Source organism: Podarcis tiliguerta (genome assembly GCF_965153285.1).
Source record: "Podarcis tiliguerta genome assembly, chromosome: 5".
Classification (NCBI taxonomy): domain Eukaryota; kingdom Metazoa; phylum Chordata; class Lepidosauria; order Squamata; family Lacertidae; genus Podarcis; species Podarcis tiliguerta.
In genome coordinates, this window is record NC_139538.1 from 2,425,863 (window position 1) to 2,453,364 (window position 27,502).

Sequence of the window (27,502 nt, forward strand, 5' to 3'; positions counted from 1 at the left end):
GTCACAAAGAGTCTTACACGACTAAACGACTCAACAACAACAACAACAAACTGTGAATGGGATGTGAGCCTCTGTACTTGAACTTCAGTTCTTGTGTGCACCAATGGGGTGAATGTTGTCTTTGTGCGTATTGGTGGAGGTTTGGGAGTAGAATTTGATGAGTGAGACTGAATGGAGTCGCAGGGTTTCCTTTAATGATGGTGTCAATGTAAAGAAGGATTTTGGTGTGATGTGCAGAATTTTGCATGTTAGGACTGTGCCTCGGCCCGAGGAGGATCCCTGAATCCAAAATGTCTCAAAATATGCTGCTATGTTTTTGAGTTGCCATAGATTTAGTGTAGCTTTGCTCAGTGCTGCACTGCATAATATTGTAGTTTCTCATTTTTTCTGTTTGCTACATACTGCATTTATTATTTTGTAAGCTGCTTAGAGGCTCTTATAAGCATTAAGCAGTATATAAATACATTCACTCGACTGATTAATCAACCCCCAAGGAGAAACTCACCCCACATTGGTTATTACACCCTCCCGCCGGATCCATCTCCCAGCTCCTGACTTACTAGCCCTGGAAACCTGCGAGTTGAACAACAATTATTTGTGGAGTGCCAATAAATCCTTTGCGGAAACATCGCGGGGCCGGCCTTAGCTGCAACCGACTTACGATTCCGTACGATCGACGCCGTATGAAGTCGTTGGAAACGTACGAAGGAGACGAGCGAGGAGGAGAACACCCAAAGCTAACAAAATGTACGGTGCTGAAGCACGGAGTAAATGAGGAGCTTAAACTGCTTTTGTGTTGCCATAATTTAACATATCATTAGCAGCCGCGGGGTAGGATTTGTGGCTCCGGCGGGGAGCCTGTTCCTCACAACGCCTCCGCCACCCAGATTTGATGGCAGCCTTCCCTTGCGAGGAAAGGGACGCTTTGCAAAGAACAGAACATCGTCTCTCCCACCCCCATCCGCTCCCCGCTCCATCCCTCTCCCTTTCTGCCCAGGGCGCGAAATCGAAACGCGCCGGGGCAGTTTGTGCGGAGTTATGGAGCTATTCATTCCAGCAGACAGGCTGCTTTAAACACATCTACGTAATGGATAGGAAAAAGTGTTTAAGCAACAATAAAAAGAGGAGATTTAGTGGGATTAATAAAGGTGTCTCTTAAAGCAGCATGTCACCATTAAGATAATTAACGGGGCATACAGGAGGCCTGGTTGGAACGCGGGTTTAGTATCCCGCGACCCGGAGGATGCGCCAGGGCACTTTCCAGGTGCCAAAAACTTCTCCGAGAGGAAAGTGGGGAGGGAAAAAGCTAAGTCCGTAAAAGATGGGTTTAAAATTTTAAGTGATACAGTGTGGATCTGGAACGCAAAGGTTAAGGGAATATTAGAAGGGCAATAATTCCGTCTGATTAAACTTTTATCTGGAGTGGCTGTAAAATGTTCAGAATGAATTAAGGGTTTTTATTAACAGATGTAAGGGCTCCATAAAAAGGGTTTAAAAAGAATAAAGAATAAAAAAATGAAGTGATGGAGAGGGAAAGTCTGGAAGAAGAGGCAGGAGCATGAAGTGATAACCTGGCTGCCAGTTCAGAAAAAGATGTGCATGTATATCTATATAGCATAAGAGTTTCAGAAAATGAGGGTGCTTGTAATTCAAAGTAGAGAGTGATTCTTTATGGCAAAAGACACCCACAGTCACACGAATAGCACATTTATTACCCTGCGCACCCACAGCCCTTTTCAGTATTCAGTATGGCTAACAACTCCTTTATTGTTATTGATATTTTGCCCCTTGCAACGGAGCACAGGAATGGAATAACAGATCGCACTTACAGCCCATGCATTTCCCCCATCCACAAACAATTAACGGAATTAAAAATTAATAAAGTTCAAAAAAAAAAAAAAAAAAGATGACAAGGCAAAAGCTTCATTTTCCAAATTACAAAGGGGAAACTGTGGCCTGGCTGGCACCAGAGACCGTGCCTCTGGCCCAGCAACTCTGTGAATTTCCACCAGCAAATGAAAGCAGATAGACTAGAAGCTACAACTGTAGGCAGGTGAGCAGCTCCTGGGGGTTTTACACTGCAAAGCAGCCCGGGGTGATTTTAAGTGGGAGAGGGGCAGTGGGCTGCTTAACCGTCTCGCCTGCGGCTGCTTTCCCACTCCAAAGGGTCCTCTCCCAGTTGACTTCCCAGCTGCAAGGGCAAAAGGGACGAGGGATCTATGAATCTCTCTTCCCTTGCAGAGAGAAAATCGGTTTGTGGAGGGTGATTGTGAGCGGATAAATGGCAGGAGAGACAAAGGTTAAGCACCGTCTTTCTTCTGTGTTACCGTATTTGGACACTTCTGTCTAATGTCACCTACGAAGTCACTTCTGGACCTCGAGGCCCCCCTTTTCTGCTAGAGAAGGGGTGGGTGGGATGGCTTCATTCCGCTCCATGAAGTTCAGGCAATGAGTGCAATGGTTCCGTTCTTCCCCACCATAAATCATAGAATCATGGAAGGGACCACAAGGGCCATCAAGTCCAACCCCCTGCCAAGCAGGAAACACCATCAGAGCACTCCTGACATATGGTTGTCAAGCCCCTGCTTAAAGACCTCCAAAGAAGGAGACTCCACCACACTCCTTGGCAGCAAAATCCACTGTCGAACAGCTCTTACTGTCAGGAAGTTCTTCCTAATGTTTAGGTGTAATCTCCTTTCTTGTAGTTTGGATCCATTGCTCCGTGTCCGCTTCTCTGGAGCAGCAGAAAACAACCTTTGGGATTTGCCTGACGGCGGACGCATGCGGACCTTTTCTTTGGCATGCAGGGCACAGGTGGTGGCCAACACAGGGCGAAGCAGGAGTGCAGCCTGAGGAATGTAGAAGCGTAGAGTTCAAAGGGACCCTGAGGGTCATCTAGTCCAACCCGCTGCAATGCAAGGATCATCATCGAGGTCTCCGTTTTTAAACGCTCTCCTGTAACCTTCAGCACATTGTCAGAAATAAAAGGAAGTCCGACGTTTTTCCACTTTCCATCGTCTCTGTCTGGCTGCCTGGAAGAAATTCCTAGCCCACTCCTGGTGAACAGGTTAGAATCATAGAATCATAGAGTTGGAAGAGACCACAAGGGCCATCGAGTCCAACCCCCTGCCAAGCAGGAAACACCATCAGACCACTCCTGACATATGGTTGTCAAGCCTCTGCTTAAAGACCTCCAAGGAAGGAGACTCCACCACACTCCTTGGCAGCAAATTCCACTGTCGAACAGCTCTTACTGTCAGGAAGTTCTTCCTAATGTTTAGGTGGAATCTTCTTTCTTGTAGTTTGGATCCATTGCTCTGTGTCCGCTTCTCTGGAGCAGCAGAAAACAACCTTTCTCCCTCCTCTATGTGACATCCTTTTATATATTTGAACATGGCTATCATATCACCCCTTAACCTCCTCTTCTCCAGGCTAAACATGCCCAGCTCCCTTAGCCGTTCCTCATAAGGCATCGTTTCCAGGCCTTTGACCATTTTGGTTGCCCTCCTCTGGACACGTTCCAGTTTGTCAGTGTCCTTCTTGAACTGTGGTGCCCAGAACTGGACACAGTACTCCAGGTGAGGTCTGACCAGAGCAGAATACAGTGGCACTATTACTTCCCTTGATCTAGATGCTATACTCCTATTGATGCAGCCCAGAATTGCATTGGCTTTTTGTGGAGTTTATCTACGTAGAGTTTATCTCTTCCACAGGAATCACAGCTCATGAATGGCTGACTTCTAAATGGAGAGGGCACAAGAAACAGGCTGAGATGCTGTGTCTTGTGTCTCAGGGATTATAGGACAGAGAGGGCAGGCGGTCCTTCCTGCATCAGGGGTCGTTGGTGGAGGGGCTGTTTCCAAACGTGCCCCCCTTGCCTTGTGTCGCCCAAGCAGGGCATGGAGGGTGAGGGTGTGAATGTGCCAGCATTTCTGAATCCTGGCGAGAGACCTTTGAAGATGAAATATTTTAAATAAATACATTAGAAACTACAACAGCATCTGTCCTCTCTGTTCAGCTGGTCCTGAGCTACTGACAGATTGGAACAGTTGAGGAAACATGATGTCCTGTGTCCAGTTCTGGGCACCGCAGTTTAAGAAAGTTATTGACAAGCTGGAAGGTGTGCAGAGGAGGGAGACGAAGATGATCAAGGGTCTTATGAAGCCGTATGAAGAACGGTTGAAGGAGCTGGGTATGTTTCGGCTGGAAAAGAGGAGACTGAGAGGAGATATGAGAGCTATCTTCAAATATCTCAAGGTCTACCCCATGGAAGAGGGAGCAAGTCTGTTTTCTTCCCTGGAGGGTAGGACTTGAATCAAGGCCTCCAAGTTACAAGAAGGGAGGTTCCGACTAAACATCAGGAAGACTCTGGGGTTGCAGTGCTCATCTCGCTTTACTGGCCGAGGGAGCCGGCGTACAGCTTCCGGGTCATGTGGCCAGCATGACTAAGCTGCTTCTGGCGAACCAGAGCAGCGCACAGAAACACTGTTTACCTTCCCGCCACAGCGGTACCTATTTATCTACTTGCACTTGACGTGCTTTCAAACTGCTAAGTTGGCAGGAGCAGGGACCAGGCAATGGGAGCTCACCCCGTCGTGGGGATTCGAACCGCTGACCTTCTGATCTGCAAGTCCTAGGCTCTGTGGTTTAACCCACAACACCACCTGTGTCCATACACACACAAACACACACACACATTTTATTAATTTTTAACATATCATTTCCAACAGTCATTTAACATAACTTCTTATCTTATACAATATTTTAGACTTCCGCCAACAACCTCTGAAGATTTTTCGTTCTTCATCACTTATTCTGCATTTCTTTAATTCTCTATTACTTTTAATTATCATTAACTAGTCTTCCTTGCAATATTTCATATAATCCTCCTTACAGAACTTCCTGCAGTCCTACTTGCGTAATCTGCTTATTACAATTGCTTTTCAAATAGTTCAAATATTTACTCCAGTCTTCTAAAAATCTCTGGTCCCGCAGGTTTCGAATCCTTCCTGTTAATTTATCTGATTCTGCATAGTCCATTAATTTAATTTGCCATTCTTCTTTCGTCGGTAATTCTTCTTGCTTCCGTTTCTGTGCCAATAGTATTCTTGCTGCCGCTACTGCACATAAAAACAACTTACAGTCCTGTCTGTTAACATCCTTCCCTACAATGGCAAGTAAAAATGCTTCTGGTTTTTTAATGAATGCATATTTCAGCATCTTTCTCATTCATTGCAGGTTTTTAAACGGCAGTTGGATGGCCATATGTCACAGGTGCCTTAGTCGTGTTTCCTGCCTTGCAGCGGGTTGGACTAGATGACCCTTGAGGTTCCATCCAGCTCTAAGATTCTGTGAAAGTTCTCAGCAACAGAACTTCTCCCAGTGGCCAGACACCCCCAGGAAGTGTCCCCAGGCAAGACGTGAAAGCAACAGAACTCTCCATCGGATCTCCATGCCCACATGCCCTACACCTGGCAGGTAAAATGAGGTCAGACCAAAAAAGGGGTTTGGAGGTGCCAATGATCAGCTGATTGGGAGCCCCTGCAAAGTCCCATCTGGTTTTTTTTTTTGCAAGCACTGATGTTTGGTGCATTCTGGGAGCTGCGTGCAGCACTCAAAGCCCCGGCGACCAGCTGAATGCTGGATCTCCAAAGCGCAACACCATGGTGAGCTTGCACTCGCACAGTATTAATTTCTCACTGCGTAGGTGAAAATGGATGTCACCGTGACATCAGGAGATCAGAGGGTGGGCAGCCTTCTTCACCTGCCTAACTTGGTCCATGGAGGGTGGGGGAGAGAGCAACCCAGACCTTTGTCCAGGTCCAATTCCAGTCCATAATGACTGCCGACAGTTCTCCAGGGTTGCAGGACAGGGCAGGAACTGGAGCTGGGACTAGAACATCGCGTGAAAAGAGGGACACAGCATCTTTTGCGTCTCTGCTTTGGCAGGCGCCACAAGCAGCTCACCCAAAACGCACGGAGCTCTGTTTGCAAGCGGCTGCATCTCATTTCCCTCCATCCATTATTCTCTGGGGGTGGTTTGACTTTTCTAGCCTTGAGATTCCGCAGTCAAGGTGATCCCACTGCCTGGGATGGAAAGTTGTTCCTGAGCACCTGCAAAAAGCCTCTCTCGCCCTCCATCCATGCTGGAATGTCCACCGTGCGGTTTTCATTCTTTGCCTTTCTTATGGCATCCTTCCAGGCCGATAATTCCCTCTCAGCCCACGCCACATGTGCGCCTGCTGTTCTCCTTAATTCGACCAACTTTGCACTTTGCAAAAGGCAAACATCCTCCTTGCTTTTTTAAAATTTAAATATTATTAAGTTTACCATTTTTTCAATATTACATCATAACAAATAACATAATTCACAATTCCAAGATTCCCCCATTATCCCCAACTTCCTTCAACCCCCTTCTCTGGTTTATTTCAAAATAATATCATTTCTTGCATATTTCCTTTCTCACTCCTTTCACTCCTAAATTGTATAAATTTTGCTAATTGTAAATGATTATTCAAAACCTACTTATGAGTCCAATTCTTTGCATTGATTCTGTAAATAGGCCGAAAATGGTCCCCAGTCTTTCCTAAAGGAATTTTTGTCCTTATTTCAAAGTCTTTCACTTAGTTTTGCCATTTCGACATATCCCATAAGTTTTTCTTGCCATTCTTCTTTGGTTGGTATTTTATCGCTTTTCCATCTTTGTGCCAGCAGCATCCTTGCCGCTGTTGTAGCATACATGAAAAGTTTACATCCTCCTTGCTTTCAGATGCAGAAGAGCTGGGAAGAAGAATATTCTCCCCCCCACCGCTTGGAACACCAAATAGATATCTCCTTCCCGTTGATGAAGGAGCCTTAAGGTTTCCAAAGCTGATTTGCCTTCCTCCAGGTGCTTCCCAGTTTCCCAGTTCCCTTCCTGCACTGGACTTCTTCGATAGGCTCACATTTTCCCGGCTGCTAGAACCAGGCACCCACCTCCTTGTCTTTCTTGGACAGAGGGCAGGTGCAAAGAGCTTTTCCTTGTGCGTGAGTCCACCTTGGGACCCCCCTGCACTGCCAGCACCCCGTTTCCGCGGCCAGCTTGGCAAATTCAGCTCCGTGCTGCAGAACTACTCTCCTGGGACATCCGGTCAGCTGACTCTGCAGGGAACCAATCCCAGACCACGAGACCCTATAAAGCACAGCGTTTCGGAACTTGCTCTTCAGTCTAAGCAACATAGCAGAGAAGATGGTCATGCAACTGGCTGTCTTTTCCTGACCGCTGCCTCGTCTGGTTTTCACTCCTCTGACCTCTTTTGCTGCCATACTGGCACACAAGCCCGGCTTGTTTTGACTGGCATATCCAGTTCTGGCAGGCAGTTCTGCTGGGTTTTTAGGGCCCCCAACTCTTGGCTGTGGTTACTTTTACTTAGGGACGCAGGTGGTGCTGTGGTCTAAACCACTGAGCCTCTTGGGCTTGCCAATCGGAAGGTTGGCAGTTCGAATCCCCGCGACGGGGTGAGTTCCCGTTGCTCTGTCCCAGCTCCTGCCAACCTAGCAATTCGAAAGCACACCAGTGCAAGGAGATACCTCTGGATATGAACGGGATCCGTTCTGGAGCCCTGTTCGCATCCTGAAGTAAACGCAAGACACGTCTGCGCGTCTGCGCGTTCCTCCGCTTCCACGCATGCGTGTGACGTCATTTTGAGCGTCTGCGCATGCGAAAGTTACTTCCGGGTCACCGCGGAGCGCAACCTGAAAATACTTAACTTGAAGCTACTTCAACCCGAGGTATGACTGTAAATAGGTACCACTGTGGAGGGAAGGTAAACAGTGTTTCCGTGCGCTCTGGTTTCGGTCACAGTGTCCAGTTGTGCCGGTAGCGGTTTAGTCCTACTGGCCACATGACTGTGGCCAGGTCTGTGGAGAAACACTGGCTCCCTTGGCCTGAAAGCGAGATGAGTGCCGCAACCCCATAGTCGCCTTTGACTGGACTTAACCGTCCAGGGGTCCTTTACCTTTTTACCTTTTTTGACTTTCTGACACTGGCAAAACAAAAGCCCCCAGCTCCCCCAAATTCAGCCCTAAGCAATGTATTTGATCTATACCTGCAGAGGGAGCCAAGTGCCCACAGAGGGTGAAATCCTGAGCGGTCTCAGGTGTTCTTCAGTTCAAAGAGTGTGAGAGGCATTTTAATGAATTTCATCTTTCTTCTCTCCACCCTTTTGTTTTTCAAGTAGTCACTCAGAATTCTTTATACTCTTTGGGAAACAAACATAATAGTCTTAATGATCCCACTGAGCAGTTAAAATTCAAATTACCGAGCGCTGGGAGCAGCACACACAGACAAGCACTTTCCGTAAATTACTCTCCAAATTGGGTTGTGATAAAAACAAAAATACAGGATTTTTTAAAATGTGCCTGCATATATATATATATATATATATATTCTCTAAATGTTCTTCTTGCATCTGATTTACATTCTTACTTGGCTGCTATTCTTCTTCATAATCTCTTTTATGGAAAAAAACACAGCAAATGAATTATATTATTTTAAAAATAGCTGTTCTTTACAGTATGGATCTGGCATCTGCTTTCTTTTTATACGCGAAGGCACAAACCGCAAGAAAGGTTCTCCTGCCCAAGCCCCATTTGACACCAAGAGAGCAGGAACGTTGGATCTGGGCCTCAGAGAGGCTTGCCTTCAAACGGCAGTTACTACTATTATTATCAATTCCTGTTGTTATTGCGAGGGTATCTGTATTTCGCTGTAAATTATTCCATTTGGGGTCAAACCCTGTAAAACCAGGTGTAAAAGAATAAAAAGAATAGGGAACTGGGAATAAAGCAGTGAGAAGCGACACAATTTAATATGTCAGCAAGACTTGGCAGGGGAACTCTTTTAGACCTGATCCTGCAAACAGACGACCTCCAAACAGATTCAGACCCGGCAAGAGACCACAGAGCCAGGGTGTGCCCTTAGTGGTTAGAGTTTCGGACCTGGGAGAGACCTGTGTTGGAATCCTCACTTAGCTATGAGGCTTGCTGGGTGTGACATTGGGGGCCAGTCACTGACTCCCAGCCTAACCTCTACCTCACAGGGTTGTTGTGATGATTAAAAGACGAGGGGGAGAGAGCCACACACACCACCTTGAGATCCATCGTTCAGCCCCTGAGGTCCAGCTACGACGGCCTTCTGGTGGTTCCTTCCCTGCGAGAAGTGAGGTTACAGGGAACCAGGCAGAGGGCCTTCTCTGTGGTGGCGCCCACCCTGTGGAACGTCCTCCCATCAGATGTCAAGGAAATAAACAACTATCTGACTTTTCAAAGACATCTGAAGGCAGCCCTGTTTAGGGAAGTTTTTAATGTATGATATTTTATTAGAACTGGATATGGAACAACTGATTGGTTCAAAATTGGGAAAGGAGTACGACAAGGCTGTATATTGTCTCCCTGCTTATTTAACCTATATGCAGAATTCATCATGCGAAAGGCTGGGCTAGATGAATCCCTAGCCGGAATTAAGATCGCCGGAAGAAATATCAACAACCTCGGATATGCAAATGACACAACCTTGATGGCAGAAAGTGAGGAGGAATTAAAGAACCTTTTAATGAGGGTGAAAGAGGAGAGCGCAAAATATGGTCTGAAGCTCAACATCAAAAAAACGAAGATCATGGCCACTGGTCCAATCACCTCCTGGCAAATAGAAGGGGAAGAAATGGAGGCAGTGAGAGATTTTACTTTCTTAGGCTCCATGATCACTGCAGATGGTGACAGCAGTCACGAAATTAAAAGACGCCTGCTCCTTGGGAGAAAGGCAATGGCAAACCTAGACAACATCTTAAAAAGCAGAGAGATCACCTTGCTAACAAAGGTCCGTATAGTTAAAGCCATGGTTTTCCCAGTAGTGATGTATGGAAGTGAGAGCTGGACCATAAAGAAGGCTGATCACCAAAGAATGGATGCTTTTGAATTCTGGTGCTGGAGGAGATTACAAGAAGATCAAACCTCTCCATTCTTAAGGAAATCAGCCCTGAGTGCTCACTGGAAGGACAGATCCTGAAGCTGAGGCTCCAAGACTTTGGCCACCTTGAGAGAAGAGAAGATTCCATGGAAAAGACCCTGATGCTGGGAAAGATGGAGGGCACAAGGAGAAGGGGATGACAGAGGACGAGATGGTGGGACAGTGTTCTCGAAGCTACCAACGTGAGTTTGGCCAAACTGCGGGAGGCAGTGGAAGACAGGAGTGCCTGGCGTGCTCTGGTCCAGGGGGTCACGAAGAGTTGGACACGAGTAAAAAACTAAACAACAAAACTTTATTGTGGTTTCAATATTCTGTTGGAAGCCGCCCAGAGTGGCTGGGGAGGCCCAGCCAGATCGATGGAGTATAAATAAATTTATTATTACCACCTATGGGACTGCCTCTCCTGGTAAGCCCTGCACAGGACCTGCACAAAATGACAACATTTTGGTGGTCCCAGGTGGCAAGTTGGTTAGATTGGCCACAACTAGGGTCAGGGCCTTTTCAGTACTGGCCCCAACGTGGTGGAACGCTCTGTCAGAAGAAGAAGAGTTTGGATTTGATATCCCGCCTTTCACTCCCTTTAAGGAGTCTCAAAGCAGCTAACAGTCTCCTTTCCCTTCCTCCCCCACAACAAACACTCTGTGAGGTGAGGTGAGTGGGGCTGAGAGACTTCAGAGCTGCATGTGGAGGAGCGGGGAAGCGGACCTGGTTCCCCAGATTACGAGACTACCGCTCCTAACCACTACACCACACTGGCTCTCAAGAGACTGTCACAAGAGACTAGGGCCCTGCGGGACTTTCATCTTTCTGCAGGGCCTGCAAGACAGAGCTGTTCCGCCTGGCCTTTGGTTTGGACTCAGTCTGACCCTGATGTTTCCCTCCCCTTATGGTTTTGATCTATGAGCTACTTTTAAAATGAGGCTGCATTTTAACCTGTATTTTAAATTGGTTTTTCCCCCCTATTATGTTTTTTACTGCAATTTTACTGTTGTTAGCCACCCTGCACCTGTCTCTGGGGAGGGCAAGGTATAAATAAAATGTATTATTATTATTATTATTATTATTATTATTATTGCCAGAGTTGTGTGGGAGCTGAGTTGGAGGTAAGCTGGAAGCAGGAGATGCAGAGATCTGCTTGCTCTGGGCTGAATCCAAATTTTGCTAGAGAAGCAAGAACTGCTGAGTGTCAATGCTGTGAGGCACCACCACCTTATACACAGGTTGGATATATATGTAAATAAAACCGCATATATATTGAAGACCAAAGTCTCTGCTGACCTTCATTACAATGAAACGAAGTCCTGGGCAAGTGCTTGGGACCGCTCAGAGATTGTGGAAGTGTGGAACAATGACAACAAATACACTAAAGGGGCTGTATTATTATTATTATTATTATTATTATTATTATTATTATTCCCAAAAGAGAGAAAAGGTGGGATACAAATATAATCAATATACAGTGGTACCTCGCAAGACGAAAAACTCAAGACGAAATAGTTTTTTGGTTTTTGAGTTGCTTCGCAAGACGAATTTCCCTATGGAAAAAGTCTTGCGCCTTTTTCTTAAAACCGTCAATGCATTCCTATGGGAAACCGTCAATGCATTTCCTATGGGAAACCGTGCTTCGCAAGACGAAAAATTCACAAGACAAAAAAACTCAGAGAACGAATTAATTTCGTCTTGCGAGGCACCACTGTACTGCACCTTTCCATGTATTAGATGAGGGGTTTTTTAAATTAAAAAAAGCTTTAAAAGTTGGGGTCGTCCTATACACGGATAGTGCATAGGGTTGATGTGTGATTGGCTGCTGCTGCGACCCAGAGATTGTTATTGGCGGCTGTGGCAAGGGCTAGTGTTTATTGGCTGTTGCTTCATTAATTGTGCGGGTGATGGGACAGAGGATAAGCGCTATCGTGATGCGTGCAAGCTCAACAACTTTGGGCAATCTCCCCCCCCCCAATTTTCTTAATTTTGAGTCCCCCAAAATAGGGGGCATCTTATACATGAGGGCGTGTTGTAAACGGAAAAATACAGTATATACCGTATTTTGCGCAGTGAAAGCAGCAATCCTTCTTGCTGCTCTGGCTTCTGGGATAGCTGCGCAGCCTGCATTCGCTCCATAAGACGCACACACATTTCCCCTTACTTTTTAGGAGGGAAAAAGTGAGTCTTATAGAGCAAAAAATACAGTATATCAGAGGAGGCCATTGCAGAGCTCCAGGTGAGCAGCAGAAAGGAAGACTTAACTTGCCTCATTATACTTGCAAAAATGAGGGGCCGCAACAGGTCACAGGGAACAGAGATGACATCACGGGAGGAAAACGGCCCTGGTTGGGAGAATGCCATCAGGACATCGGCAAATGGCGCATTTGCCTAGCGAAGCCGTGTCCCCAGCCTGAGCAAGCCGCTCGTCCTTGGGCGACGTCCTTCTGATAAGTACCGAGGCTGGAAAGCTGACAGCTGGCACAAAGCGAGCATCGCACTCGTCAATCTTTTATAACAGCGCATGCAAGGATATTGCAACTAACCTTCCCTTTCCGTCCCAAGACTGCTGCCGTGGCTCTGATGCATCTTTTCGGACCTTCAGGGGGAGGGGACGCAATGGGAGGAGTAGCCGGGGGGGACGTCAAGCGGGGCAGGGTTGGGGGAATTGAGAGGCAGTGTGGAGCAATGGTTAGAGTGTCGGAGAGCAGGGTTCGAATCCCCACTCAGCCATGAAGCTCACTGGGAGACCTGGGGCCAGGTATCAGCTCTTAGCCCAACCTCCCTGGTCTCCCTCCCTGGTCCTGAATGGGGCTACTGTGCCCCAGAAGGACCAGGTGCGCAGCCTGGGAGTCACTCTGGACTCACAGCTGTCCATGGAGGTCCAGGTCAATTCTGTGTCCAGGGCAGCTGTCTACCAGCTCCATCCGGTACACAGGATGAGACTCTCACTGCCCACAGGCTGTCTCACCAGAGTGGGGGCATGCTCTGGTTATCTCCCGCTTGGACTACTGCAATGTGCTCTATGTGGGGCTACCTTTGAAGGTGACCTGGAAACTACAACTAATTCAGAATGTGGCAGCCAGACTGGTGACTGGGAGTGGCCACCGAGACCATATAACACTGGACCTGAAAGATCTTCATGGGCTCCCAGTACATTTCCAAGCAAAATTCAAAGTATCGGTGCTGACCTTTAAAGCCCTAAACGGCCTTGGTCTAGTATACCTGAAGGAGCATCTCCACCCCCATCATTCTGACCAGACACTGAGGTCCAGCACCGAGGGCCTTCTGGAGGTTCCCTCACTGCGAAAAGCCAAGCTACAGGGAACCAAGCAGAGGGTCTTCTCTGTAGTGGCATCCGCCCTGTGGAACGCCCTCCCCTCAGAGGTCAAGGAAATAAATGGCCTTGGTCCAGTGGACCTGAAGGAGTGTCTCCACCCTCATCGTTCTGCTTGGACACCTGGGTTCATCTCCAAGGGCCTTCTGGCAGTTCCCTCACTGTGAGAAGCCAAGTTACAATGAACCCGGCAGAGGGCCTTCTTGGTGGTGGCACCTGCCCTGTGGAACGCCCTCCCACCAGATGTCAAAGAGAAAAATAACTACCAAACTTTTAGAAGACATCTGAAGGCAGCCCTGTTTAGGCAATCTTTTAATGTTTAATAGGTTATTGTATTTTAGTGTTTTGTTGGAAGCCACCCAGAGTGGCTGGGGAGTCACTCAGAGAATTGTAGAATTGTAGAGTTGGAAGGGACCCTCAGGGGTCATCTAGCTGAACCCCCTGCAATGCAGGAATTACAACTAAAGCATCCCTGCTAGGTGGCCATCCAACCTTTCCTTGAAAACATCCCAAGAAGGGATAAATAAATAAATAAATATATTATTATTATTATTATTTGAGCTCCTTGGCAGATAAATGTGGGAGATAAAAATAATAAATAAGAATAATAACAGACCCGATCTGTGCATGGTAAGCCACACACCAAAGAGACTAATGATGACATTATTGGTTATTATGCACCCTTGTTTTCTGCTTGCCACAGATTTGCCTACTGTCACCACCAGCAAACCTTTGGCTGCCAGGTCTCCTCGCAGAAATTAATATGCCACCTGCTGCCCCCCCCCCTTTTCTATAACTAACAGGCAAACATTCTCCAAGCAGAGGTTTGTTTAGAGGGGCAGAGGAGTTCACATCTCATTCCAAACAAGCAGACTGTGAAAGCCTCCTGATTCAGGTTTCCATCTTTTCCATGCAGCGGGGCAGTGCGGCAGAACTCAATTTAGGCTATTTGGCAGATAAGGTGCTGTAAGAATGGCGATTATGATCGCGTTCGTATCTCTGGGAAGGAAACAAGACGTAGGGCAATATTTAAGGCTCAGCCAACCCAAGCTCAGGCATCCAGCTCAGGCATCCAAGCTGCTGATAAAAATATTGCTGAGTATTTAAGCAGAGGGTCCCTCCAGATGACAGTTTTCTGCAACAAGTACACTGGCGATGGAATCATAAAAAGGTAAAGGGACCCCTGACCATTAGGTCCAGTCGTGACCGACTCTGGGGTTGCGGCGCTCATCTCGCTTTACTGGCCCAGGGAGTACAGCTTCCGGGTCACGTGGCCAGCATGACTAAGCCGCTTCTGGCAAACCAGAGCAGCGCACGGAAATGCTGTTTACCTTCCCGCTGGAGCGGTACCTATTTATCTACTTGCACTTTGACGTGCTTTCGAACTGCTAGGTTGGCAGGAGCAGGGACCGAGCAACGGGAGCTCACCCTGTCGCAGGGATTCAAACCGCCGACCTTCTGATCGGCAAGTCCTAGGCTGTGTGGTTTAACCCACAGCGCCACCCGCGTCCCTAATGGAATCCTATTGCACCTTATTTTGTTTTATTAGCCGTTCCAACTCCCCAGCGATACTAGATTATTGCTGTCCGGAGGGGCACTCTTGTGCTATAGCGCAACCAAGGCAGGATGACTCCAGCTACCCAAAAGCAGAACATTTCTGGCATGAAGAGTTATGGGATTTCAGCAAAAAGTTACGCAGGCATGAACTTATTGGAAATAAGGCGGTATTCTCCCCTGAAACTTTTGCAGATGCAAACGACATTGAAACCGGAATCAACATATCCACAGTGGAAAGTAGATCTGAAATTTACAGATTGTTCTCTTTTGAAAGAAAACTATATGAAAATGATGTACAGATAGTATATCACACCAGTACAAATAGCAAAAATGTACAAAACCGGGTCAAACATATGCTGGAAATGTAAAGAAGAAGGTACTTTTTATCATATGTGGTGGGAATGTAGAGAAGTTAAAAATTTTTGGGAAATTATAAACAATGAATTGAAAAAAAATGCTTAAAATGACATTTATAAAGAAACCTGAAGCATTTTTGTTAGGGATTGTAGGACAAGACCTGCCAAAAAACAAAGAATCTATTTATGTACGCTACAACAGCGGCAAGATTCTTGTTAGCACAAGGATGGAAGAATGAGGAAATCCCAACGAAAGAACTGGGGGAAGAAAAATTGATGAGCTATGCGGAATTGGCTAAGTTGACATACAAACTGTGTAATAAGGACAACTGCGACTTCAAGGAAGATTAGGAGCTTTTTACAAATTAACTAAAAAGACAACAAAACAACTTTGACTCCTTGGCAGGTTTTGAATAAACATTCACAAAGTTACCAGTTGAATAGATGGTAGATAAGGCAATGATATGTATAATTTTATAATATGCAGTGGATAATATGTGTGAAGAAACCAGGGATGGGAGCTGATGGAAGTGCTGGGGGGGGGGGAGAGGGGGAGGGAGAGAAAAAAGGGGAGAATTCAAACGGTTATGTTGATTGATAATTTGTTTGCTAAAATTGTCCAATAAAATATATATTCAAACAAAGAAGAAGAAACCGGAATCAAGGTATGACTGTCCTGACCGCATCACAGGCACAAATCGTCATGAAAGCTCCATAGAAAATGATGTCTAGAGGGACTCGGGGCTTTGCGGTGTTCAAAGCCCTTTGCTTGCATGACTAGAGTTGTCTTTACAACAATCTTGCAAGGGAGGTCATGTTGACATTTCTATTCCACCTTAAGAAACAGACATGGGATTCTTACGTGTCACATGTCTGTTTACATCCCAGCACAGTATGCTGGGAACTTCCCTTGTGTATAGCTTTTGCTTTTAGATGTTCTCTCTGAGACGACATGAGAAAGAGGCTACATGTTTCTTTGTCCTGATTTATGATGAATAAATCTGTAGTTGTAGTATGCTTCCACAAGCCTCACGCCTATTCTGGGTGCACAGTTCGATCTGCTGATAGTGTGCCCTGGCTTTGAAGCCTGGGTTGCTGATTTCCGTTGGAGCAGAGGCCGATGGTCCATGCAGCAGGACAACTGGAAGGGAACAGCCCGGCCGGGACTAGCCAGCTGGCCTCCCGGACCTCTGCATGCTGACAGGTCAGTGCTGGACTCTCCTTCATTGGAGACTTGGAGATGGACGGCCATCTGTCAGAGATTCTAAGGCTGTGATTCCTGCGTTTTTGTGAATCTACGAATGCCCATATTGCACATGGGCTGGGAGGGGAAAGGAACTCGAGACAACACGCGGTACAGAAATGGTGGGTGATGAAAGGTCCCTTTCAATCAGGAAAATCTGCTTCTGGTAGGGTTGAGCTGAACAGCTGGAAGAGTAGGAAATGATGGGAAGCCCCACGGGGAAGAGGGAAGCAACTGGGGCAGAAAACCGATGGATGGGGAAAGGAAGAGGTAGTTCCCTGCTTCTCCCCTTGGTTATCAGGCAGAGGGCCTTCTCTGTGGTGGCGCCCGCCCTGTGGAATGCCCTGCCATCAGACATCAAAGAAATAAACAACTATCGGATTTTTAGAAGACATCTGAAGACAGCCCTGTTTAGGGAAGCTTTTAATATCTGATGAAGCATTGTATTTTAACATTCTGCTGGAAGCCACCCAGAGCGGCTGGGGAAACCCAGCCAGATGGGTGGGGTATTATTGATGATTATGATGATGATGATGATTATGATGATGATGATGATGATGATAATAATAATAATAATATCTCTGCTCTGCTCTTGAGTGCCTTCACAGGCAGCAGGTTTTTCCAATTGAAAAAATGGTGCTTGGGCTATCCTTATAGAGAATCAAAGAAATTATGCGAGCTTTCCTGAAAGTCCTTCCCCACCCTAAAAAAGGTAAAGGTACCCCTGCCCGTACGGGCCAGTCGTGTCCGACTCTAGGGTTGTGCGCCCATCTTACTTAAGAGGCTGGGGGCCAGCGCTGTCTGGAGACACTTCCGGGGTCACATGGCCAGCGTGACGAAGCTGCATTTGGCGAGCCAGCGCAGCACACGGAAACGCTGTTTACCTTCCCGCTGGTAAGCGGTCCCTATTTATCTACTTGCACTTAAGGGTGCTTTCGAACTGCTAGGTTGGCAGGCGCTGGGACCGAGCAGCGGGAGCTCACCCTGCTGCGGGGATTTGAACCGCCGACCTGATGATCAGCAAGTCCTAGGCGCTGAGGTTTTACCCACAGCGCCACCCGTGTCCCTTTCCCCACCCTACTTTGCCTAAGCATAAATTCTGCAACAATGGGCACAGGGGGCAGGCACAGGTTTGCTGCTGCTGCTGCTGCTGCTGGAAATCCAGTTGGAAGGGATCCTGAGAGCCATAAGATCCAACCCCCTGCAATGCAGGAATCTCAGCTTCGGGCCTCTTGGTGTGCTTAAATTCTAGGCGAGATCTGGACTGTCTGGTTCCGAGCTCTCTCTCTTAGGCTGGAATCCTAACCCCACTTACCTGGCCCACAATAGGACTTACTGATGAGTAGACACAAGCAGGATTGCCCTGATAGTCATTGCACTGCATTCTCTCAAACCCTCCTCTCCTCTCCTCCCTCCCTCTCTCTGGGTGTCCTGTCACCGATTTTGCCACCTTTTGAAACACAGACTTCTCTGAATTTTGCAGCACAGTTCTCCAGCCGTGTAATAGGTCCAAGAAATGCACCTATTATAGCAAAGTGTGTATACTTGCTTTGCGAAAACATGTATATTAGACACAATTGCATGCAAATGCCTGTCTGTTAGGAGACATCAGCACTAAAAGGCTGATTTCTAAAGGGGTTTTTTTTGGTTGTTGAAAGAAATACAATAAAAATTGCTAGTTGGTGCAAAGAAGTTGAACTTTGAAAAAATGAGAAACAGAGATGCACAGATTCACACATTCCTCGTCCCACATGGCGACACGGACATGTTTCTGCTACCACCACCCCAGGTTATTTGTGAGACCGTTTTAGCATCCTGGGGGAGGCAGAGAGGGGCAGAAGAGACCAGCAAGGCTTCTCAGACAATATGAATAATGGCACACTGAGAGAGACTGAGCGAAGGTGCAGGCCAGATAATTGGAAACGCATTAGAAGATTTAGCATTTGCAATGCAAACCACGCAGGGCTGGCCCACGGCCGTTGTCCTGCTTTTCATCCTAAGCAACCAATTCCCCGTCTAGTTCAAGGCGAGAGTGGCGTTTGAGGGGAAGCAGTGTTGGATTTACGCTGATTCCTTTTCCTTCCCTACCCAGGGAGAAGAGGGTGGGTCTCAGTAGGGGGCTCTTGGCTGTTGAACCCACAGAACATCAGGCACCACCTTCTGAACATTCCTCAGAACATTCCTTCTGAGGAACGATCAAGGGAGTTGTGCATGTTTAGCCTTCAGCAGTTGAATTATGGTGTTGGAGGAGACTCTTGAGAGTCCCATGGACTGCAAGAAGATCAAACCTATCCATTCTGAAGGAAATCAGCCCTGAGTGCTCACTGGAAGGACAGATCCTGAAGCTGAGGCTCCAATACTTTGGCCACCTCATGAGAAGAGAAGACTCCCTGGAAAAGACCCTGATGTTGGGAAAGATGGAGGGCACAAGGAGAAGGGGACGAGAGAGGACGAGATGGTTGGACAGTGTTCTCGAAGCTACCACCATGAGTTTGACCAAACTGCGGGAGGCAGTGGAAGACAGGAGTGCCTGGCGTGCTCTGGTCCATGGGGTCATGAAGAGTTGGACACGACTAAACGACTAAACAACAACAAAGCCTGCAGGAGAGGAGACTGAAAGTTCGTATGACACCGATCTTCAAATACCCCAAAGGCCATCTAGTTCAATCTCCTGCAATGCAGAAATCTCAGCTAGCCATCCAACCTCTGCTTAAAAACCTCCAAGGAAGGAGAGTCTGTCTCCTTTTGACGGAGTCCGTTCTGCTGTGCTTGCCATCAGGAAGTGATTCCTGATGTTTAACTGCTGAATAGTTAATCCCTCAAATGCTCCGGAGGTTCAGCTCACCACTGATGGATTCAAGTTACGAGAAAGAAGATTCCAACTAAACCTTAGGAAGAACTTTGTGGTGGTGAGAGCTGTTTGATGGTGGAATGGAAAGTCCTTCCATGGGAGCTTCCAAGAAGGTTGGGTGGCCCTCTGTCACCGATGCTTTAGCTGAGATCTCTGCATTGCAGAGGGTTGATGACCCTCGTGGACCTCTTTCAACTCCACATTTCTATTATTCTATTTTGTATTTGCATTTCTTTTGAATGTCCGGTTGTTCTTAAATGTCGCTAGCTTTCTGGAGCCCCCGGGGACCCTCGGTGGTTGCTTGCAAGATGTCCTTGCGGTGCTTTGGGACAACTGTCCTCTACGAGTGTTGTCATCCTGCCCCTCCAGCGCTCAAAGCCGTGCTGAGGATCAGGCTCACGCCGCCGGCCAATTACCATTCTTTTATGCTTTAACAAAGATTAGATGATAAATCTGAAAGCGGGCGGGAGGACGAGGATCCTCTTGCGTTTTCTTGCTCATCCTTTTATCTCTGAACGGAGGAAGCTTACTGAATCTTCGCCAGCAATTCACTCAGGCTAATGAAGTGCGTAAGTAATGAGATTAAATAATCTCAAAACCATTATTGGGCTGCCTGAGGCAGATGCACCTCAAAACTATGGCAGATTCGGGGCGAGACGGGAGGGAGGGCCTCCCTTTCCCTTTGAAAGATTTCCCCGCTCTCGCAAGCGCAGGATCGTGACCCTACACCAGGCCTCCTCTAAGACAGAGTCCTCTGGAAACTGTAGCTCTGAGGAGAAGGATGCCGTGGTCCATCTCATGTGGGACATGAGAACTGCCTACCATTCCTTGTGCCTGAAGGAGACTCTTGTGATGGCTGGTCCACAGTCATCTTGGGGAGAGATGCCTCACAGTTGGAAACTCCATTAGCCCCAAAGGAGCCAACAGCTGCAGAAGACTTTTCAACTGGCCAGGAAGTAGCACTCCAGGGATGGAGACCACCCAGCCCTAGAGATGCAGTGGAGCTTTTTTTGAGAGGTATGAAGCTCAAGGAAAGGCTGCGACTGAAGTGAGCTGCTGGTAGGGAGTGGTAATAGGGCCGATCCTCGGCCTTGCAGCAGCATAAAACAACAAAAGGAAGTTAAACTATGGAACTCACTGCCACAGGAGGCAGCGATGGCTTCAAAAGAGGATAAGACAAATTCATGGAGGAGAGGACTATTGATGGCTACTAACCATGAAGGCTATGATCTGCCTCCACAGTCAGAGGCAGAAATGCTTCTGAATACCAATTGCTGGAAACCACAGGAAGGGAGAGGGTTGCTCTTGTGCTCAAAGCCTGCTTTCTGGTTTCCCATAGCGGCATCTGTTTGGCCACTGTCGGAACAGGAGGCTGGACTAGATGGGCCATTGGCCTGATCCAGAAGGCTATTCTTATGCTGTTGTGGGAGAGGAGGAGGAGGAGAACTAGAAGCAGAGGAGGAGGAGAACCAGAAGAAGACTCAGAACCTTGCTGAGACAACGTAGATGTTTAGTCTCAGCTGCAGGTGAACTATCCATGGTCCTGAATCTGATCTCCCTCCAAGTTGCTCATCTGGGGAAGCAGGAAATACTGACCTCCCCTTCCTTGGATTTGTAAGGCCAGTGACCTAATTCCTAACATAGGGATGATGCGGGCACAAAACGTCATTGCTAAATCCCCCTCCCACAATTGTAGTGGGTCGTGTGCAGCTACAATGTCCCCCTGGCTGATCCCAGGCTCTTCTAAAAGGTCCTAGGCAGGATCTGGAGGTGCGAAGGTCCTTCCCCTGGGATAGGGCTCTAAAGATGCTAGATCCTGTCTGTCTCAGCCAGAGGGAGGTGCTATCCTGTGAGTGACAGGCCTGGCCTCCAAACAACACAGGGGAACAGCTTTGTTAAGATACTTGATACCAAGTCAGGAGGTTGGTCCTTGTAACCCCAACTTGTCCAATCTGATAGGTGGCTTCAGATGTCTTTCTCAGACGTCTGCCAACCCAAGATCCTTTGAACTGGGATTGAACCTGAGGACTGACCTGGATTTGAAATAAATTTTGGGCTTTTCCCAAATTTTATGAACGTCCACTGGCCAAGTGGGGCAGGGGCTCAATGACTCACAGGACTCCATGCCTAGTTTGCTCTCCTTTCTGACCTCTCTGGGACATCAGGTCTTTTCCACCTCTACTACCAGAGATGGGAAGAATAATAGAATCATAGAGTTGGAAGAGACCACAAGGGCCATCGAGTCCAACCCCCTGCCAAGCAGGAAACACCATCAGAGCACTCCTGACATATGGCTGTCAAGCCTCTGCTTAAAGACCTCCAAAGAAGGAGACTCCACCACACCCCTTGGCAGCAAATTCCACTGTCAAACAGCTCTTACTGTCAGGAAGTTCTTCCTAATGTTTAGGTGGAATCTTCTTTCTTGTAGTTTGGATCCATTGCTCCGTGTCCGCTTCTCTGGAGCAGCAGAAAACAACCTTTCTCCCTCCTCTATGTGACATCCTTTTATATATTTGAACATGGCTATCATATCACCCCTTAACCTCCTCTTCTCCAGGCTAAACATGCCCAGCTCCCTTAGCCGTTCCTCATAAGGCATCGTTTCCAGGCCTTTGACCATTTTGGTTGCCCTGCTCTGGACACGTTCCAGTTTGTCAGTGTCCTTCTTGAACTGTGGTGCCCAGAACTGGACACAGTACTCCAGGTGAGGTCTGACCAGAGCAGAATACAGTGGCACTATTACTTCCCTTGATCTAGATGCTATACTCCTATTGATGCAGCCCAGAATTGCATTGGCTTTTTTAGCTGCTGAATGTGAGGCCTTCTGCATGCCAAGCTCTGCCACATTCCTACATAGTCTCTCTCTTTGGAATTGAAGTTGCACAACGTCCTTCCTTCCCACCTTGGCCAATGAAATGAAAGTGAAATAAACTCAGCTTCCCCAGGAACCTTCCTTCCAAAGAAATTGTCCTTCCTTTCCAGTAAGAAACATAAATGCAACGAGGCTGACCATAAACGTTGAGTTTTACGTTGCTGTAAATTTTTATCTAATGCTGAAGGGTAAGAGAAGCAGAGGCTACGGGACTTGACTTTGACACATGCTGCGCGGTCTCCCCTTCCTGACCACCGTATAAAGTGGGTTTCTTGACTCTTCTGTTGTGCAAAGGGCGGGGGTGGCTTACCTACCCAAAACACATGCTAAAGAGGAATCCATCAAAGGGTCCCCTTTTGCTCCAGAAAGGTGTACGTCCATGACTTCATAGAATTGTAGAAATGGAAGAGAGCTCTGGCCAGTCACTCACTCTCAGGCTAACTGACCTCGCGGGGTTGCCGCGAGGATAAAATGTGGGGTTTAGGAGCACTAGGTGCACTGCCTTGAGCTCTTTATCGAGAAAAAGGTTGGCTAGAAATGCAATAAATAGGCGTTCGTCATCTGGGTCAAAGGAGATACTTTATCCAAGTAGCTCAGCTGGACGCAAAGCAGCATATGCTTTGGGGATTCCCAGAAATGAATTCCTCAGAAGATTCCTCACACCTGAGTCCTCCAGACAGCCAATGAGCATCGACACCGACAGGTATGACCTCCAGTGTCCTGTGCCACCCCCTTGCATCTTGGTGACCCCAAAGATAATCCCATTGCACCCCAGGGGCAGGCACATCTCACACGGAGACCCCTGGTGTAAGTGGGGACTCGAGAATCAGAGAGACACAGAACATACAAACGGTCTTCCTGAATCCGAAGAGACACCTGTCAGTGGAGTGGAGTGGTTAGAGCGCTGGACTAAGACCTGGGAGAGGCTGGGGTTCGAATCCCCACCCGGCCATGAAGCTCAATGGGGTGTGGCTTTGGCTACCGCTCACTGCCTCTCAGCCAAGCCTACCTCTCAGGGTTGTTGTGAGGACTGAATGAGGAGGGGGACAGCCACGAGGTCCTTCAAGGAAAAGGCAGGATAGAAACACAATGAACGAACACCCAGCTCCGCCAGAAGCAGAGAGCGGTCGGAGGCACTTACGATGTAGCAGGGCTCGCAGTAGGCTTTCTTCTCCACAGCGTAGAAGGGCTGGCCCCGCAGTTTGTTGCCGCAGGTCATGCAGGTGAAGCACTCCACGTGGAAGACCTGGTCCATCGCGGTGCAGCCGGTTCCTTCTCCCACGACGTTCTCCCCGCAGCGGGCACAGCGACCTGGAGGGCAGAGAGGGGCCTGGCGTTAGGGGCCACTCATGGCGCTTGGCTGCGAAGGAGACCCCCCATGGGAACGTAAGGGGGCATCAACTGGATCTGCATGGACAGGCAGAGTCCCCAAAACCCCGGGCGGCCCCCATGTGGAATAACGACTCAAGACAACGTGCTATGGGATTAAAATTGGCCACAACTTTATTATGTTTCAGATGTGGGTAGACCTTGGCTCAGGCATTGGGCGTTTATCCCTCCCAGTCCCCTGCCGGGGATCTGGGGAACATCAGGGTTATCCAAGTGTGTGTGTGGGGGGATGGGCTGGATCTGGAGAACATATGTTCAAGCAGAGAGAGTCTGTATTGGCAAAACATATTTGGTGTTTCACAACTTTCTGACTAGTTGCAGGACCTTAGCCAGACCTCGCAGAGTAAACGCAGAATCCACGGAAGCAATTGGTGACTTGGATGCAGACAGGCTAGACGAAGCAGGAACCAGGAACTTGTAGTTAGGTGTTTATTATATACAGTGGACTATTTACAGGAACAGAACAAGGATCTTTCGCTAGCTCTCTCTCACACAACTCACAACTCCTACACTGACACACAGAACTCTGAACACTGAATACTGAACTAACACAATCCAGTTAGTAGGCCATTAATTATCACTCGCTTGAGAGAGCTTGACCAATCAGGGAGCGGTCTCCATGTCTCTGTTATCACCAGGCAGACTTACTCCTTCCGATTTCCTTCTGACTGTTTTCCAAACCTTTATTGACTCTGTGTGAGTAGCTGCACATACAGTTTCCCAACAGTCTGCCCCCGTTATGCCGTTGTTGCAGGGGAGAGCAATGATGACCTCTAGGTGTACGGCCAAAGCCTCCCCTCAAACAACCCCTTTAACGGGGAACTCTGGTATTGCTGCCACAAAGAGGATGGGGGCGTGTGTCACCACTGCACACCCCTCCAATTCAGGGAAGATAGACTAAAGAATTCCACTCAAGGCCTGATACCGTGAAAGTTGTGACGTTTTGCTACGGGAAAGGCAAACCTGCCAATGCAGGGGAATTCCTTTCCAGCCCTTGAACAGTGACCTTGATGTAGCAGCGCCCACGTACCTTTGGAGAAAAGGTTAACCTGCAAAAGAAGTCTTAACTGAGGGAGGGGAGGGTGGGAGAAGCCCTGGAGCCAACTGGTGATTCCAAGGTAAGATCCTCCCTCTATTGTGTGGGCAGGTGGTCCCTCCCCCTACCTGGCCTGATTACCTTGGCAACGCTTCCCCAGGCGGGATTGGGCAACTGACTGAGGTGGGTGGAGACCTCCAGGTATCCCACCTGGGGGGAGCGAAGCCAAGCCTGTGCTAATGGTGCTGCATAGGTTCAGGGGCTGCGTGCGACCACGCAAAGGGCACCCCCCATTTAATGTGGGGAGCGGTCATTAGCTGGAGGAAGAGGGCGGAAGTTTACAAAATTAGACCCGGCACAGAGGAAGCAGATCAGGAAAAGTTTTCCTCCCTCTTGGCTAATACTAAAACTTGCAGACAAGTAATGAAGCTGAATATGGGAAGATTCAGGGCAGAGAAAAGGAAGGACTTCATGCATTGTGACTTGCAGTTATTTTTGCTGATTACAGTTTAGACAAACCTAGACAGCATCTTAAAAAGCAGAGACATCACCTTGCCGACAAAGGTCCGTATAGTTCAAGTTATGGTTTTCCCAGTAGTGATGTATGGAAGTGAGAGCTGGACCATCAAGAAGGCTGATCGCCAAAGAATTGATGCTTTTGAATTACGGTGCTGGAAGAGACTCTTGAGAGTCCCATGGACTGCAAGAAGATCCAACCTCTCCATTCTGAAGGAAATCAGCCCTGAGTGCTCACTGGAAGGACAGATCCTGAAGCTGAGACTCCAAAACTTTGGCCACCTCCTAAGAAGAGAAGACTCCCTGGAAAAGACCCTGATGTTGGGAAAGATGGAGGGCACAAGGAGAAGGGGACGACAGAGGACAAGATGGTTGGATAGTGTTCTCGAAGCTACAAACATGAGTCTGACCAAACTGCGGGAGGCAGTGGAAGACAGAAGTGCCTGGTGTGCTCTGGTCCAGGGGGTCACGAAGAGGCAGACACGACTAAACAATTAAACAACAACCACAACAACAACAGTTTAGTAAAAACTGAGAAGTGTAAACTGCTTAATTATTATTTGCTAGTATTTAATTTTACTGTTTGCCTTTTTGTATCGGAACAGATTGTTTATTATGTGTGTGATCCTTGCTGTTTCTTCAGCTTGCAGATGGTCTTATGCATAGCAATATAGAAAGGTGGTATGCAGATTAAAAGTGAAATAAAATGCAGCGCATACCGTATTTTTCGCCCTATAGGACGCACTTTTCCCCCTCCAAAAATGAAGGGGAAATGTGTGTGCGTCCTATGGGGCGAATGCAGGCTTTCGCTGAAGCCTGGAGAGCGAGAGGAGTCGGTGCGCACCAACCCCTCTCGCTCTCCAGGCTTCAGGAGAGCCCCACCGCCAGCCCCACAAACTGGGGGGGAGAAGCCTGACTTGGTTGGAAGGCTGGCGGGGGGAGAAGCCTGCTCCTCCCCGTCGCCAGCCCCGCAAATTCGGGGGAGAGCTGGAGAGACGCAGCGCGCCTTTCCCGCTGTCCCCCGACTTGGTTAGAAGGCTGGCGGGGGGGAGAAGCCTGCTCCTCCCCCTCGCCAGCCCCGCAAACTCGGGGGAGAGCGGGAGAGACGCAGCGCGCCTTTCCCGCTGTCCTCCGACTTGCTTAGAAGGCTGGCGGGGGGAGAAGCCTGCTCCTCCCCGTCGCCAGCCCCGCAAACTCGGGGGAGAGCGGGAGAGACGCAGCGCGCCTTTCCCGCTGTCCCCCGACTTGCTTAGAAGGCTGGCGGGGGGAGAAGCCTGCTCCTCCCCCTCGCCAGCCCCGCAAACTCGGGGGAGAGCGGGAGAGACGCAGCGCGCCTTTCCCGCTGTCCTCCGACTTGCTTAGAAGGCTGGCGGGGGGAGAAGCCTGCTCCTCCCCGTCGCCAGCCCCGCAAACTCGGGGGAGAGCGGGAGAGACGCAGCGCGCCTTTCCCGCTGTCCCCCGACTTGCTTAGAAGGCTGGCGGGGGGAGAAGCCTGCTCCTCCCCGTCGCCAGCCCCGCAAACTCGGGGGAGAGCGGGAGAGACGCAGCGCGCCTTTCCCGCTGTCCCCCGACTTGCTTAGAAGGCTGGCGGGGGGAGAAGCCTGCTCCTCCCCGTCGCCAGCCCCGCAAACTCGGGGGAGAGCGGGAGAGACGCAGCGCGCCTTTCCCGCTGTCCCCCGACTTGCTTAGAAGGCTCGCGAGGGGAGAAGCCTGCTCCTCCCCGTCGCCAGCCCCGCAAACTCGGGGGACAGCAGGAGAGGTGCAGCGCGCCTTTCCCACTGTCCTCCGAATTGGTTAGAAGGCTGGCGGAGGGCTTCCCCCTCCTCCAGCCCCGCAAGCTCCCAGAGCGAGGCCTCGCTCTGGGTCCCGTTCTGGGAGCTGGGGGAGGGGGAAGCTCGGGCTTCCCCCGCCCCAGCCCCGCTCCTGGGGGGAAAAATTTTTTTTTCTCCTTTATTTCCCCCCCCAAAATCTAGGTGCGTCCTATGGGCCGGTGCGTCCTATAGGGCGAAAAATACGGTAGTTAAAACTGTGGAACTCGCTCCGACGGGAGGCCCTGACTGAAAAAAATGACCCACAATTTAAGAGGAACAAAGCAGAGAGACACCTTTCATTCACAAATTCTACAACTAACTAAAGACCAGCTCCCAAAGGTTTATACTAACCTGTGGACATATTTTACAGATATCCAGTGTTATAGGTTGTGGTGTATGCACAGGCTTTCACAATGCATTTTGGAGGAATGCTTGAGGAAATTTAGAGAATAACAATTTAAAAAAAGTTTTTTAAAAAAATAAAATAAATGTCAGAAGTGCCCTGCTGGGTCAACCACAGGGGTTGCTTTGTAAAGTCTCCTGCTT

General features: G+C 48.5%; 1 protein-coding gene across 5 annotated transcripts in view; it reads right to left on the bottom strand.

Annotated features, from left to right (window-relative positions):
• LPP (LIM domain containing preferred translocation partner in lipoma) overlaps positions 1 to 27,502 on the bottom strand; it is a 283,835-nt gene that overhangs the window by 22,644 nt on the left and 233,689 nt on the right. For all 5 annotated transcript variants that reach the window (XM_083442228.1, XM_083442226.1, XM_083442227.1 and 2 more), the window contains one exon: positions 23,346 to 23,515. In XM_083442228.1, the coding sequence (XP_083298354.1) occupies positions 23,346 to 23,515 (170 nt within the window). The remainder of the gene's footprint in view (positions 1 to 23,345; positions 23,516 to 27,502) is intronic.